The 17,444-nt window shown below is 40.2% G+C and overlaps 1 protein-coding gene across 1 annotated transcript in view; it reads left to right on the forward strand.

Moving 5' to 3' along the window:
* Window positions 1-17,444, forward strand: part of LOC149191916 (serine/threonine-protein kinase CTR1-like) — a 294,581-nt gene that overhangs the window by 131,943 nt on the left and 145,194 nt on the right. Inside the window, exons 6-7 of the mRNA XM_089404411.1 lie at window positions 8,375-8,983; window positions 9,129-9,169. Coding sequence (XP_089260537.1) covers window positions 8,375-8,983; window positions 9,129-9,169 — 650 coding nt within the window. The remainder of the gene's footprint in view (window positions 1-8,374; window positions 8,984-9,128; window positions 9,170-17,444) is intronic.

The following is a 17,444-nucleotide window of genomic DNA, read 5'->3' on the forward strand; positions in this document are numbered from 1 at the left end:
TTTCCTTGTTTGTAGCAAAATTTACTATTTTTGGTAATTTTTCGGGTCCTGCATTTCTGAAGCCATTTTGAGGCCCTAAATGACATTTTTTGGGAAAACTGGGAGCAACAAGGGTCCATGGACCGATGTTGCTCATCCCAAAGTTGTAGTGCTTAGATAGATCTTTGTAACGAGGTATTGTGCGCGTCAAACAGAGATTGTATGCCAAAGTTACGACCCCGGGAAGTTGATGTACCAATTTACCCAAAATGGGGCCCACAGTTTGGTGCTTCATCTCCTAGGGTTAGAGTTTCGGATGTTTAGGGTTTTCCATTGTTTCTCAACAATAAATAGGCCTTCGAGCCTCATTGTAAGACAGTTCATAGGCATGTAGCCACCACATCTCTCCTCAGAGATAAGCTACCATCGCCCAAGCTAGTTTATTTCCATTTCTGTTTGTAAGCATATTTCAGTATTTTACATTAATGAAATGAAGTATTATTTTTGCTGTATCTCTATATTTATGGTTATCTTTGTAATTTGTTGCGTTCCTGTTTAAATCCGGATCAGTGGGATTAGTGGTATCAGAGCGGTCTGCTCTTTCTCTGTTTTTCTTTGCATGTCCCCAACGAGGTCGGGATATAAGGAGTTAGGGCTTGAATTGGTCAAACCTTTGCAAGACCAGCCTCGCAAATCCCGACGGCATCCCATGGTGGATGAAAAGAAAGACGAGGGGGTATGAGATCTTATCAAAATCTTGCTTGAAGAGGCCCTCGAGCGACAAAGGAACGCGATGATGGACAACTTTGCCCAGATCCTTTAACGGCTACCCAGGGGCGACACATCTACTTCTAGCAGCTACTTTGGAAGCGCCACACCCTTTAAGGTACAAGTTAACTTTGACATTCCCATATTTGAGGGTCAGATAGATGCAGACGTTGTAGATAAATGGTTAAATCTGCTAGAAGGGTATTTTTCTGTTCATGAATTTTTCGGCGGGGAAATTATTACTTTCGCTCTTCTCAAGGCCGCCACCCACGTCAAGGACTGGTGGGAAACCTACTGCGAGCAGAAGGATGAAAGTACGACCTCACTGTTTTTAGCCGCACCCACTTGGAATTCATTCCGGAATGCCATCAAGGAGCAGTACTACCCTGTCAGAAGCTATGAGGATAAATACATAAAGTGGACCACGCTGCGGCAGGGAAGGGACCAAGACGTGCTAGAGTTTACCAATATTTTTCATACCCTTCGCACAAAGTTGGGTATCAAGGATTCTGAGCTGCATTTGGTACTCAAATACCACGGCTGCCTACACAGGTACATCCAGGACGAGATGGAGTTCCTGGACATCTCCTCGCTCGGCATGACGTACCGATACACTGTCAAGATTGAGCAGAAGTTTAAATAGAAGAAGCGAGACTTTGGATCTGCAAATCCGAAGCAAGGGAAAGGCGCCCCCAAACCGCTGAACAAAGGACAAAGCCAAGGCAGGGTGGCCTAGGACAACCCGCCAAAGCCACAAGCAAAGAACAACACCACGAAGTCGAAGAAGGACACGGGAAAGTGGTGTGAGTTCCATAAGAGCTCCACTCACAACACAAGTGAGTGTCGGGCCAAGCAGTCACTGGTGGCCGAGTTAAGGTCTTCGGAATCAGATGCATGTTCAAACTCTGAGTCAGAACTTGATAAGGGGAATGACAAAGGGAAGCAGATTATCAATGTGGAGCCCAACTGTTGATTTGGGATAGCATTAGATGTGCTCTAGCCACAAAATTTGGTGGAGAGGTTATGGCAAATGAGATCTCCAAGACCCAGAAATAGTTTGGGCAGATTCTACCCGGTTAAGGAGATATTAAAATAATTAATATTTTTGATGGAGTTCCCAAGTCTAAACTTAGGAAAAATAAAATATTAATGGGTATTAATATAAAACTGGGTTAGAAGGTTCTCAAAGTCATGGATCAAGCCAAACCTAATCTTAGCCGTTGATTAGAGATGTAATCTCGGCCGTTGAAGGACCAACAAGAAAAGTATAAGAGGAGGCTTGAGGGTCAGTTGGAGAACACACCAGCGTGATCAGTCATTTTATTCCCTAGAGCGGGGTTTTCTAAGAGAGATAGAACCAGTGATCAGTTGTAGCGAGGGACAGTGAGTATGAGGTAGAGAGGCAGGGACAATGCCAAGAGACTGGCGCAGAAGCAGAGAGAGGCAGACGCAGAGCTAGAGGGTACCCACGCAGAGGCAGCAGAAACTGCGCAGAGCCAGAAGGGCCTGCGCCATCCACACAAGCGCTGTAGGAGTGACGCAGAGAGCCTTAGTAGGCTGACGTAGAGGGTTTTAGGCTGATGCAAAGGGCAAATTGTGCTGGCGAGGGATTTCGTGGAGCAAGCTTTCCAAATACCTGTTTCCGAAGAGAGGCATTGCTGCCCATATTTTTTTATCTCTGTTGGGCTAGCCAGTTGGCATCTAGTGTACTCAGAAAAGAGATGCTTAATAATAAAACCCTCAAATAGCTGCACTAGTTTTCCCGCATTGGGTTTTTCCGAGGACATTAGTCCAAAAATAACGATGTCATTTGTGTGCTTGTTTCTATTTCCTTCATTTGGTGATCTGTAGACTGGAATGTGTTGAGCATGCACTTGTTCTGTTAACTTGTTAATTAACATAACAAGTAGGTAGGAATAAATCAGTAAAGTGCATGAAGGGTTTCTAACTGTTAGACTTAGAAATTTCAACACCAACGCCACCGTTGCCACCACTAAGATCTAGAAGGAGGAACCCAAAGATCCAGAGGAGTGCCTCTTCTACTCCCAGATGTGGGTAAAGGGCTCCCCGCTACAGTTCATTGTCGACAGCGGGAGCCAAAAGAACCTCATTTTGGCAGAGGTCGTGAAGCGGCTGGGCTTACCGACCACAACACATCCACAACCGTACACCATCGGGTGGCTTGACGAAGGACGAGATCTTCGCATGAGCCAGTAGTGTCGCGTTCCATACAACATCAAGCACTTCATGGATGAGGTATTGTGTGACGTTGCTGCCCTTGATGTTTGTGATGTATTATTAGGCCAACCATACTTGTGGAAGCGACATGTTGTATATGAGTCAAGGTCTCGTGCTGTTATAGTTACTTTGGGAAATAAGTTGTACATGATACAAGAGGTAGCACCGCTTATCACCATCTCTTTGGTTATTGCAAAACAATGCAGTAAGCTTATTTCCAAAAATGGGAAATTTGTTTTCCTAATGATATGCCCTCAAGGAAAGAGGAAGATGGTGGCCACGACCTCCAGACAGGGCCCCTCCGCACGACAACTACAAATGGACAAGGTCGTGGAGGAGTACGAGGACATCTTCACCTCGCCCGTAGGTGTTCCTCTGCACTGTCAGGTCAAGCACTCCATCGATTTGACCCCAGGTGTGCCGTTGCCCAATGGACCAATCTATCGGTGCTCCGTTCTAGAGAACGATGAAATCAAGACAGATTCAGGAGCTGCTGCAGAAAGGTCACATCCGACCGAGTTCATCGCCCTATGGGAGCTCGATCGTGTTGGTACAAAAGAAGGATGGGACTTGGAGACTCTGTATTGACTATCGGGCGCTGAACAAGATCTCTGTTCGGAATATGTACCCGATCCCACAGAGTGATCACGTTTTGGACCAACTGAAGGGGGCAAAATATTTCAGCAAGATCGATTTGAAGTCAGGGTATCACCAGGTACCAGTCGAACCCTCCGATGTGTGGAAGACTGCCTTCAAAGCCAAGGAGGGCCTTTTCGAATGGTTGGTTATGAATGCTCTTGCAACCTTCATGAGGCTGATGGATGACATCTTGCGGCCATTCAACAACTTGTTTGTAGTGGTATATTTGGATGACATCCTAATCTTCAGCCAGAGTTGGGAAGAGCACCTCCACCACATCCGACAGTTTCTCCAAACACCGCGACAACACAATTAATGTGCCAATTTGGAGAAATACACTTTTGGCATGACCCAAGTTTTAAAGGAATGAACTCGACGTATTGAGGGACATAATACACACATTCAACCTGCAGTTTGGTTTGGAGAAAAATGATGCGAATATCTAGAAAAGGAGAGTCTAGTCAAGAAAAGTTTGTCATGCTATGGGAAACTGAATTTTTGATGCTACTCGTGTGATCTTGAAGCGAGATATAGGGGCCAATATAAGAGAGCGAGTTGTAGGGAAGAAGAAGACAAGTATCCAAATGACTATTTGTGTTAGGGACTGACCTGGTGGATGGAGTGAGTATATTTTGGTCAAAGGTCAGAATTGTCTCACTTTGATTTAAATCTATTGAAGGAAGAGTTCTTGACTGGGTTTTCCCCTACCTAGTGGTTTTGCCCTGGCTGAGCGTCTATATCTTGTGTTCTCTTATTGTCTTTGAAGTTTTTGGCAATTGTCTTGATGATAATAGTGTAATAACAAAAAGGAAGAAGAATTAACTGATCACAAGAAATTGTCATATAAAGGAGAAATCAGTTAATAAGAAGCCCTAACAGTGTTGCCCTAGATTTCTTAACAACTTGGGCCATGACTCCTAGCATAGGGAGGAGGAAAGCGATCAGTTGATCAAGGAGGCACAAGAGAAACTTGGTGCTCCTAATACATCAGTTCAATAGAGTAGACAACCACAAAGATATACATGATATATGGCACTTATGACCGTGTTGTTGGGTGCTAAGCCTTCCACTTACCAAGAGGTAGCCACTTAGTAGGAGTGGAGAGATGCCATGGTGGAGTATGCCTCCATCATGAAGAATGATGTTTGGGAGGTGGTGCTGAGGCCAAAGGGAAAATCTATGGTGGGCTCTTGTTGGGTCTACAAGATCAAGAATGGGGCTAATGGGAGCATCGAGAAATATAAGGCAAGATTCGTGACAAAGGGGTTCTCGCAAGTAGAGGGGATCAACTATGACGAGACCTTTGCCCAAGTGGCCAAATATTTGTCTATTAGGGCTATTGCAACTATTGCAAGTTGCAATGCAGATGGGTTGGAGGACCCACCAAATGGACGTTAAAACAATGCTCCTCAATAGGGTTGTTGAGGAGGAGATTTATATTGAGAAGCCGAAGAGATTCGAGACATGCCGCAAGGATACTCACGTTTGCAGACTCAAGAGAGCATTGTGTGGGCTCAAACAAGCTCCATGAGCATGTTATGCTCGGATAGACAATTCACTTTAGAGATTGGGCTTCACCGAGAGTGAGGTCGACCCTAACCTCTACTACAATGTTGTTGGAGGTCAGCGGCTTATTCTAGTTCTATATGTGGACGATCTGATTTTGACAAGTGCAGATAAGCTCATCTAGGAGTGCAAGAGAGATCTTACAGACAAGTTTGAGATGAAGGATGGGGCTGGTGCACTATTTCCTTAGGCTTGATGTTTGGCAAGGTGATGGCAAGATCTTCTTGGGGCAGGGCAAGTACGCTTTGTTGATTTTGAGGAGGTTTCACATACAGGTTTGCAGGCACAAGCTGGAGGAAGGTAGATGCATCGAGATAGGAGTGAGTAGATGCTTCTCTTTATTGACAGTTAATAGGGTCACTGATGTGTTTGGTAAACACACGACCAAACATATGTTTTGTAATTAACTCTTTGAGCCAGCTTTTGGTTCAGCCTACTAGAACGCATCGAGTTGCTGCCAAGCACGTATTGAGATATCTCAAGGGAACAATATAGGTTGGATTGTGGTATAGACAAGTTGTTGAGATGAGGCTTGAGGGCTTCACAAATGCAGATTGAGTAGGGAGCTCCACAAACAAGAAGAGCACATCAAGATGCACATTCAGTGTTGGATCAACAACTATTTCATGGTTCAGCTAGAAGCATAGATCAATTGCATTAAGCTCAGTTGAGGTCAAGTACATGGTTGACAGTTTGGCAAGGGGCGAAGCTATTTGGTTGAGGAAGCTTCTCGTGGGATTGTTTGGACAAGAGTTGGAGCCCACGGTGATCTACTGTGACAATCTGAGCTGCATCAAGCTCTTCGAGAATCCAATGTTTCACGATCGCTCAAAGCACATCAACATATGTTATCATCACATCAGGGATGTTGTTCAGAGAGGTATAGTTACACTCTAGTGTGTACCAATAGAGGAGCATACAACAGACATTCTGACCAAGGCTTTTTCCGGGAGCAGATTTGTTTACCTCAAAGAGAAGTTGGGTGTAATGCAAAACACCTTCCTCTCTAAGAGGGAGTGTTGATTGGAGTAGAGCAGTAAGGGTTCTACTTGTCTAGGTGCTAAGGCTACCAGAGGGACTCACAAGACAGCCACTTTAGCAGAATATTAATTTATTTAACTATTCCCTAAAGTTGGACTTCAGAAAAATTAAAAATTCTTAAGTTAACTTTTGATTTAATCTTAGCCCTTCATCATGATTTAATCTCAGCCATTGAGAGTGATATCGGGGTTGAGGTCGAAATTATAAGAGGAGATATAGTAAGTGGCCAGTTTGATGAGCACCAAGAGTGTGTGATTGGCTCCACAAGAGAGGGTCTTCGGCAGTCAACAAGCAAATCAGGGATTGAGAGGGAGGAAGGAAGAGGCCGAATAGCATTAGCCCAGCTTAGAACCTGTGTGACTGTACAACGTGTTCTGCAGTGCGCAAGGAGAGATTGACCTGCTGCGCACCTTTGTGCAGAAAAGGAGATCTGCGCAAGCATTGCGTAGGGGGTTGTCTTGTTTTTGATTCAGATCAATTATTGAGTGGAGTTGCCATAGAAGTGAAGTATTCCCTTGCTGAATAAATCTCTGGAAAATCTATTATTTGCTGAGCTATGCAGTTGCAGGTTTTCCCCGGAGTTGGGGTTTCCTAGGTATATCTTGTGTTCTATTTGTTTGTCTTCAGATTTATTATTTTTCGCTGTGCATTCTAAGTTAGAAAGCTCAGTGTATTTGCAATTTAAGTTTCCAGTATAGCAGTTGTTTGTATTTCTGGTATTACACTTAGAAAATTGCGAATCAGTTACTGGGTTTTAAGGAAATCTAACCCAACACTTTCTATTTCACAGAAACATTATCCACTCTTAAAGAAATCTCTGCCCATGGTGTCCGTAGTTCAATTCTTTGCCCACATTGCTGACGACTCACCAAAACATGTGTAAGATGTGAAAATATTTTGTTTGAGTGCACTTTATAGTTATGTTCAAGGGATTAGGGTTGGGTTAAAGGATGTTTCATTTTTTTCACTTTTTAAAATTTTCACTTTATTTTAGGGGATGTTATCTCTTTACCACATCTTCTGGAGAATGTTTTGGGTATGTCACAAATGTTGATGTTTCGTCCTGGCTTAATTTGACTGTATGAGAAATGGGACATTCCTGTTTGACTGTACTGGACCCTGTCAACAGTATGATTGTCATAATGGAATGAAACTTTTGATGCCAGTGGTTCAGTGTAAAATTTATCACATTGTCCATATTATAGTATATTTAAATATTTTATTTTATTGATTAGAAACGAAGCATTTTTACTCCATTATGTTTTGTTATGTATGTTTCCCTTATTTTTTTCAATTCAGCTTGAGCTGCCTAACTAGGAAAGTTGAACCATGTCACATTTAGAAGTGGACTAACCTACAGGCTCAGGAATACCAGATGGTGAAGTAAATTCTCAGAGTTGAAATTTAATCATGAACCAAAATATATATAGGTGTATTTAACATGGAGGGTGCTTGACAGTACCATTTCCGTTGATGTTACGCCTCTTTATCATCTTTGAAGGTAGGTGTGTTAAGGCTTTTTATCATCTTTGAAATTTGAACAGATAAGATCCTTCTATGTACTGGCAACCAAACTGTCTGCAACTAGAATAATCTGTGTATGAAGCGATGTAGTCTTTTAATGGGACAAGTGCTCAAAGTATATTTCTGTTCCTTATTTATATCCACTATGCACTGGCTTTATTGCGGATATCCTGAAGCTGCAAGGGATATGTTGCATGTTCTTGTTGCTGCTTCCCTACTTGCTGAATGTCCTGGGAAAAAGAATTGTATATGATCTTCGATAGCATGAGGTTTTGGAATATCTCGATTCATACCCATTCTGTTGAGGACAAGCATAGGTGTGTTTATGGTTGAAGTCTACTGAATAAAAGAGTTTGGAAGAGCATATCCTTTGTTTAGTTGGATAAACAAAAATAAGTGCATGGCCATTGTGGAAAAAGAATTATAACCAAGCAATTCTACATATATATTATATTTAATCTCCACTGTGAAGCAATTTTATTCATTCTCATTTAAGTAGTTCTCTGTGATGTACACAAAATTTACATCCATAGAAGCTTTACATGTCCCGTTAAATGGTGAATAAATGGACATATGAATTTTTTTATGTAATAGAAGTTATTGAATTTCGTGACTGCAGTTCAAGTCGCAAGCACCATAGATTCAGAACCAGCGACTATTCCATCTGCTTCAGCATCCAGTATTCCATTTACAGGCACCCAGCCACTTATAGAAAGTTCAGACAAGAGCACTTTTCCAGCACAAGTGGCAGTCAGATGTGTTATTGAAAAGTCTGTCAAGGCATCAAATGAAATACATGCACCTGATTATTCCAAAATACCTATTGAAATTAAGAGCTTGCATATGGATTCCGTCTCTCCAGTGACAAAACCCAGTGATGATGATTATCTTCAGCAGAGACTTTTACATGGCTGCAAACAAAGAGATGCCCAGTCTAGATTTAATGAGGAAGAATGCCTTAATGAAAGATGGTTGAAGGCTCATAAACAAAAAGATGTACCTGTCAAAATTAATGATGAAGATCGCCTTCAGCAGAGAGTAACTCACCTACATAAAGATGCACAGGCCATGTTGGAATTACCTCAAGGAACAAATAAAATGAAGGAAGGGAGACATGATGAGGCTGGTAATCTGCTGTCAACCAAAGCAAACCTTCAATTATCTTTATCAATGGATGTTCTTGAAATTCCATGGAGTGATCTTGTTTTGAAAGAACGGATTGGAGCAGGTATATGCTATTTTGTGCAACTGAAGAAAAATCATTGATACATTTAATTTGATTTGTATTCATTACTAGTAAAAGGAACCAGGTATTTTTTCAGGTTAGGAATGATGCATGGAGTTCTGAGCAATTGGTCTTCATGCATTTGCAGGTTCTTTTGGTACAGTGCATCATGCTGACTGGAATGGCTCGGTTAGTTTCTTGATCTTTCAGAAAACTGTTTTGACTTTACTTTTATTGGTTTTGTTCCTTTCCATATACAAATCACCCCACCCTTCCGCCCCCGTCAGCAACAGTAAGTTATTCCATAGGGCTCAACGCCGTACAATAAACAAGGCTCAAAGTCATAAGCTCAACATGTCACTTGCAGGAATTGAACCTGGGTGGGGAGGATAACAGTCATTCCTCTCAACCACCGGAGATAAAGCCAGTTGACGATTATATATTTATTTATTTTTAATTGGTTGGTACAAAATAATTAATATTAACTTAAAATAGAAAATTAGGCCTGCATTTCAGACAGCCAGATCCTTGAGTATACTCCAGGACACATATCTGCAAGAGAGATGGAAATGAATTTATAATGTCTGGATTACAATAAATTTGCAAATGTAGGGACAGAAATTGTATCTCTATTATAATTGTCTCTTGCACTAACATACTGATTTATATGTACAAAAGTGGATTTAACAAAATAGTAGATAAGCTGAGTACATGATATTTCGAAAAGTCACCCTTCTGCATAACAAATTTGTTGCTGACCTTGTTAACCTGCAAAGCTTTGAAGCAGGTTCCATGATAGCTTGTTACACACCATGAAATCAAATAAAGAACACATAATTTTGACACTGTTTAGGATGATTAACCCAATCTTTCATGCCTTTCCTTTCTTTGGTTTAAAGACTACACCATATTTTCTTATCCAATCAATTTGTTGCTAGTATCATCAGGAACTTGTCATGGATATAGTCTTTGTGTAGCGCCTGAGGCATTGATGCCCAAATTCGCTTTGCACTGAATGGTAGTTCTTGAAATCTGTAAAAAGATTTGTTAACTCCTGGATTTTTGAAATCACAGGTGCCAACTTCCAATTACACTTTAAACAGTAGTTTCTGAATTTCATAACTATCAATTATAAAGTTTTAATTAGCTTCTAGTATCAGTTCTTGACTATCTAAATTAATGGCCATGTTTAGGCCTTTCTCTGCTGCAATTGCTTCTGCCATATTGTATGTGGAATCTCCATCATTTTGAGCTTAAATGAAAATAGGATTAGCTTAACTGTTTCCAAAAGTTCCTCCAATAGTGCCATTCTGGGATTACCTTTTGATGCACCATTAAAATTAACTTTGAAATGGAGATCTGGGAGCAATCCATCTGTCCTGCAACTCTTGATGGCTGACTGGAGTCTATTGCATATAAACAGTCTTCCCTAGTCAATTTCCCAGGCTTGAAATTCACTTTTGCTTCATTACCGTTTCGAGGCCTTCGTTTGCTGCAATTGTTTCTACCAATGTTGCGAAAATTGTTATCGGGATTAAATCAACGAGGGGAAAAAATCGGGAAAAAATCGGTAAAAATCAGGAAAAAATCGTAAAATGCAAAAATATTCATTTTTTTTCAAAATTTTTAATATCTAAAGCATCCACAACATAAAATAAATACATTGACACGGAAATATGATAAAATAACTAATATATAAGATGTGTAATATCATTTCTAGTGCTACATCATACATAACAATGAATTATGTCCTGAATAGTAAGTCCTGACTCCTGAGTCCTAACTCAGCCTCAAAATATCAACAAAAAATATAATAATGTATTTCATATCATGAGTCATAATGTCATATACAATGAAATGAACCAAATATCTAATACCACTCATTTCCTCTGCCCCTCTTGCGAGAAAATGCAATAGCTTTCCCTTTCCCTCTAGATGTAGATGCTGGTGGAGTTGGCAGTGGACTCTGCTGTGCTCTAGAAGCTGAAGAACTAGGAGCTACGGGATGTAGACCACGTCCTCTACTGGTCGTGGGAGTAGCCTGGGTAGGTGGTGTCACCTCCTCCTCCTCCTCCCCCTCTACGCCTTCCACTACTTCCTGCTCTAACCAACTCTAACCAATCATCGACAGACTCCATGAGAGGCCTCTCGGCTTCAACCCTCCATGCAGCAGTGGTGTCAATCCCATCCAATGAGATGGTCTCCATATTAAGTATCCTCTTATGTTGCTTCACCCACAATCGAAGATTGTAGTAGACGTAGACCATGTCATTAAGTCGTTGAGTCTCCAACCTGTACAAAGATCATAAAATAATAATTATAAAAAGATATTATTTAATGAATTCAAAAAATTAATTGGAAATTTGGAATATTTTAAGTTTTAAGTTTAACCTGTTGCACTTCTTGTTGTGTATTTTTTCAAATACACTCAAGTTGCGCTCGCATCCTGAGGAGCTACATGTTTGGCTGAGGATTTAGATCGCAAGATTTTGCAGATGGGGTACTCTGGCACCATAGCAAGTCCACCATGCATCTACAACAAAAATACAAATAAGATAAACACCAGAAAAAATGAAATTTGAAAGTTGAAGCAAAGTATGAAGTTATGAGCTTGAAGAGAATGAAATTTGAAAATACTTGCCATTGTAGTCTTCCTATCAGTTACAACCATCTCAAAGCCAAATGTGCTACTTGCCATCCTGTATATCTCTATTTCTTTGGAGATTTCTGCACGTTCTGCTGGAGATCGCACCATCCTCTGAACACAGGTTAAGAACCCATCCATGATCTCAACATCAAATAAGAACTCACATGGGTAAGAAAATGTGGGGCTTAGGTAGATCCCTGCAGTATGAATGGGACGATGGAGTGTGTTGTTCCATCGTTCATCAATCACTTCTCATAGGAGGAGTTGTTTCTGAAACCCCTCATCTCCCTTATCATCATAGTAGGCCCGAATGGATTCTTTGGCCCTGCCCATAGCCTCATACAAATAGCCCACTGCGAGCTTGTCACCATCAAGTAATCAAAGAACCTTTACCAAAGGTTTAGTAACGATGCACACCTCCTACACTCCTGCCCAGAAGTCTTCCTGGTATGAAACTAATCTATATATGGCCTCTTCCTCTGGTTTGCGGCTCATTGTCAAAGCACGCCACTCCTCTGAAAGAAACATTCTCTTCACATCCGACATAAAATTCAAGAGGGATTGAAGAGTTATGAAACTGGTGGAAAACCGTGTAATGGCAGGGCGCACCAACTCCTTGTTGGTGAATTTTCTCATCAATCTAAGCATAGATGCATGGTTATATATAAATTTGGTAATGCTTTTTGATGAGTCAATAATATCTTTGACAAAGGAAATCTTTCCTATGTCCTCCAACATCAAATCAATACAATGTGCAACACAAGGTGTCCAAAATAAAGTAGGATGCCTCTCCATAAGCATCCTGCCAGCAACAACATAATTTGCAGCATTGTCCGTTATGACTTGGACAACAAATTCTGCACCCACCTCCAAAATAAACACATCCAGCAAATCACATAATAATTTTGCATCTTTGATTTGTGAAGATGCATCAACAGATTTCATAAGCATTGTCCCCTTGGGAAAACTAACCAAGAAGTTTATAAGGGTTCTCCACTTTTGGTCGGTCCAACCATCTGACATCACAGTGCATCCTGTTTGTGCCCATGATGCTCTAAACTCCTCCAATCTTTTGGTGCAGTTAGCCCTTTCATTTTGAAGAATGCGGCCTCTAAAGTCATCATAAGAAGGGATTTTGTACCTTGGGCAAACAGTTGCAATAACATCAACAACAGGCTGGAAAAATGGATTATTCCTTGGAACGCTGAAAGGAATATCACTCCAAAGGAGAAACTTGCCCAACAGCTTGTCAACTTGTTCTTTTTCATTTTTTTTTAAGCATTGAAGTGATAGATGGTTGTGAACTAGGCGTGGTCCTAGGAACAAAAAATGATGAGGCATCTATAGGGTTGGTTGTAGACATTGATGCTGAAGTAGAACCAGTGCCACTTCCATATTCACCTCCTAACACCTTCCCTGCTAGTGGCTTCTTCAGATCTACTTTGGCCACTCTCTCTTGCTCTAATTCTTCCAATGATCTCATGGCTCTTCGAATGATTTCCGCATTTGTATTGTTGCAAGGCCCTACATCATGTCCAAGGATTTGTGCAAGGTGATACTTCAATCTATAAACCCCCCCTGACATATGCTGCCCATACAACTTGCAAGACAAGTTCAATTTATCAAACCCTCCATCAGGGTCACCAAATTCCCACAGAGGGTCCAGTTTCCTTGGCATGCTTGTAACTTGGTTGAACTCTTGAGTTTTAATGTAAGATGAAGTTTGAACTTTGAAGTTGAACCTATGGCACAATAAGAATTGCAAGTTACAAAAAAAAAATAAAATTACATACATGACACAACACATTGAATTTTTGACAAATAAACAAAAAAAACCTCAACTCAATCCAAAATGAACTGTCTCCACTCTATGCAACAGAAATGAAAAAAAAACACCATCAAATCCACTCAAAAATCATTGATAATCAATGGGTTATAGAAACTCAAGCAAAAACAAGAAAAAAACCAAAACAAAATGGCCAAATTTGGTGCCCATACCTGGAAACCATGGTTTGTCGAAGAAATTTGATCCAAAGACGAAGTTCTCTTGCTTGGGATGCTAAAATCTTTAGGCTTCCTCCTCCTCTGCCCTAGTAGACGCCTTCCAGGCTTCCTCTCCTCCTCAGCTTTCAAACCATGCCACTGTAAATTCAAAATGACAATTTTTTTTTTCATTTTTTTCCCTTATAAAACGTGTTGTCCGCCACCCTAGCGATAACTCCCCATCGAATTGCGATAACTTATAAAAAATCGCGATTTTTTTGAAAAAAAAAGCGTAGTAATTAGGCGAGTTTATCGGCGAAATGAAAAAGTTGCAATTTTTTGATGTTATCGCGATAATATCGCGAGTCGCAACACTGGTTTCTACCACATTATTTGTGGCATCTTGAACATTTGGGCTTAATTGAAAATAAGATAACATTGACTAATAGTTCGTCTAATAACATATTTCCTGGCTTACATTTTGATGCACCATCGGAATTTAGTTTTGAAATATGGAGAGCTAGAAGGAATCCATCTGTCTTGTAAATTTGGATGGAGCCTATTGCATTATAGACAGTGTTCACAAACCAATTTTCTAGTCTAGAAATTTACTTTGCTCCAATGTCTTAAAACTTGGACTTGGACTGGAAATCAGCTGGGGATCAACTTGGACTTGGCGCTAACTCAGAATGATTTGAATTTTATGACTTGGTCAACTAAAAAATACATAAAATATTAAAATTTTAATGACAAATATTTTAAAGATTCCAAACAATTAGAGACAAAACATGTAGTCTACTCATGTATATACTAGTGTTATAGAAACTGGTGGAATTGGCCGGTCCAACTTGTTTGCAGGAAAAACTAGTCTAGACCATTTCAGGCCGGTTTGGTACTGATTCAACTGGTTCTGTACAGTGTCCTACTATGCTGCTAGGGACCACAAAATCTAAGTTTAAACAAAATGATAAATTAGGTTATTTGCAATCATACTATCTTATCCTAGGGCCCTACTAATGCTATTTAAAGAGACCCTCCTCCCTCCATTGTATTCACCCTAATAATTAATGGTAATGTTATATTATTAAATTAAAAGTTTGAAAATGGGAGATAAAGGGGAATGTGAACATTACCATTAATTATTTCAAGATGTTTGAGAGTGGTTGCAACCTTGTTGGATTTCATACGGATAAAGTAGACTGTTAGATCCCATTCAAAATTCAGCAAACTTAACAGTTTTCAGGATTGATAGGACTACAATGTTTCCATTGGATCCTGTCATGTGTGAGGGTATGGAGCTGACATTATATCAATAGCAGTAGCATGAAGCCCTTTGTGTACCTCGTTGTTGGTGGCATTGATTGTTGAACTCCTTTGTCATGATCATGGTAAAAATGTGCCATTCTCGAGCAAAATCACCGATTCAACATGCTAAGCTTTTTCTATCTTATTTTAATTCTTAGAACGGGATATTGATGATGAGGATCCCAGTATAGGCATATTTTGATGATAATGTAGTTATTTGTTGTACTATTTGGATTCCAGAGGCCATTTAGAGCCTCTTTGTTGGATGGATTGCAGTTGGTGTTATTTTGGTTATATGCACACATGCTATATACATTAGAAAGTTAGGAAATTTGCATATTTTTGTATAATGATTTGGATTCATATGGATGCACATGAATATATATGTTTTCTTACAAAATTTGTACATTTTATGTATTTGTGGTTGACTGGTTTTTTGGTCCAATGTTTTTCTAGTTCAGATTTTTGGGGTTGATTGATTTGGTTTTGATAGCATTATATCTAGCATGTAAGTGTGGATATATCAAAGTGGCACTGAGTGCAATACATATTTAAACAAAATACATAATCAATGAGGCTCTAAACCAATGAGGCTCTAAATGACTGGAGTAAAAATGATAACATACTACAAGCTACTATTCTAGTACTTATCATTGATCAACATGATCAAGCATCAAACTCATGAGATCAATCGGCGTAAGTATTTGATCAACAATGTAATATTCCCGATTAATTAATTGCCCTGTAGGCTATAGTCAATAATAAAGGGGGGAACCCATTATCCAACCCCGTAGGCTATAGTCAATAATAAAGGGGGGAACCCATTATCCAATGCTTTTGGGGCAACATCAGGTAAATTGGGGTAATTGGGGCAAAACCTGTGAAGGAAGCCAAAATTGGGGCTAAGTGGAAGGAAACTTGTAACCGCTCACATTAAAATAAGGAGAAAAGACCCCAAAAGGAATTTATAAATAAGAGAGCAGAGAAATCATTTTCTCATCCTGATTGATTGGATATTTTTTTTTTGTCAATTAAGGCTTTGAGGGTTTTAAGACCCCTTTTCCTTTGATTGGTTTCAGTGGTGATGATCCCACCCTAGCCAATCCCTTCTCTTTCTCTCATCTGTTTGGTATAATTTTCCAAGGCACTTTTGTCTGGAATTTGGCAATCAAGGAGAGAAATTCGTTGGGCTATTGGCTTGGAAAGTATTCAATATTTTCTGTGGCATGAGCCTAGGGCGGTGAGGTAGTTGAAGCTATTGGGGAAACAATGAGCTACGTTCAAACACTTGCTTGAAGTAGTGGCCTCATTTTCTAGCCTTGGCTGTGGCACTATGGACTGCTTCAAGGTGGACGAAGACTGCAAAGGTCATTCTGTTATTTCTAGGGTAGCGGATTCTTCTGAGGCATTAAATGAGGCGACTACCTTCCTGTAAATTCCTCCTGCAGCAATAAGGGTATTTAAGGCAATTGAGTTATTTATGGAACAAATCTCGCAGTGACCCAATTAATAGTGTATCTCTGTAACCCAACTGGGAAACATGACCCTACTTGAGAAAGCAATTCTCCTAGAGGCCTATTCTCTATAACAGTGAGGCAATAATGGAGCAACAAAATACTCTAAGGAGCCAATACAGTATCTCTGAGGTCTTGTTGTGGTTGCTGGACATTCTTTGTTGCATAGTAATACTATTGAAGATATCTCTTGGTCCTGAAGTGGTAGCAAAAAGAAGATTGTGGCAGTCAGCTAGATAGGACCAAATAGCCACAAGATCACAATCGACTGTCAGGTCAGAGCAGTAGTATAGGGCCACAGGGACTGCCTGGTACAATACTATTAGATTGGTGAATTTAAACTATAGTGTACATTGGACTTGTAAAATGTTTTATTGTATGAGTTATTGGAGGAATAAAATACTTGTTGTGCATTCAATACTATCATTGTTTGAGAAATTGAAAGAATATTGTGATACTAGCTAGACTCCAATTCTTGTGTTCTTTCCTATCCCTAAGGGCAAAAATACCCAAAAGGATATTACAATGGTATCAGAGCTGTGCATCCTGCTAGCCTGAGGGGTAACGATGGAATCCAGATTGTTTGGGTGAGGGATCAACACTCTTACAAATTAGAACAATAATATGATGATGAGAACAATGATGGAAGAACTTTATAAGCAAAAGTACACCCTTACAATTCAGGGACAACAATATGATGATGAGAAGAATGATGGAAGAACTTTTTAGAGCAGGAGATCAACTATCATCTCCATCCAAAAACGTCCTTCTTCACTTTGTTGGAGGAAGTGACATGTCAACTGCAAATGATGGGACAACCGCCTTCCCTGTTGACTCTAGCAGCCATGGTTCCAGTAGTGACTAACTTTGGTGAATACAAGTTATTGAAGTATAAAGATGAAAAGGTAAGGCTGGTTGTTGCATGCTGTCTGAATGAAGCTTTAAGGGTTATAGCCCCTGAAATCCCTTAAGGAGAATATAATGCGGGAAATTAGGGAGCTCCAAAATTCTTTGG

The sequence above is a fragment of the Pinus tabuliformis genome, chromosome 2_2 (genome assembly GCF_031772625.1).
Source record: "Pinus tabuliformis cultivar Carrire ecotype Pingquan chromosome 2_2, CPIR1, whole genome shotgun sequence".
Lineage (NCBI taxonomy): Eukaryota > Viridiplantae > Streptophyta > Pinopsida > Pinales > Pinaceae > Pinus > Pinus tabuliformis.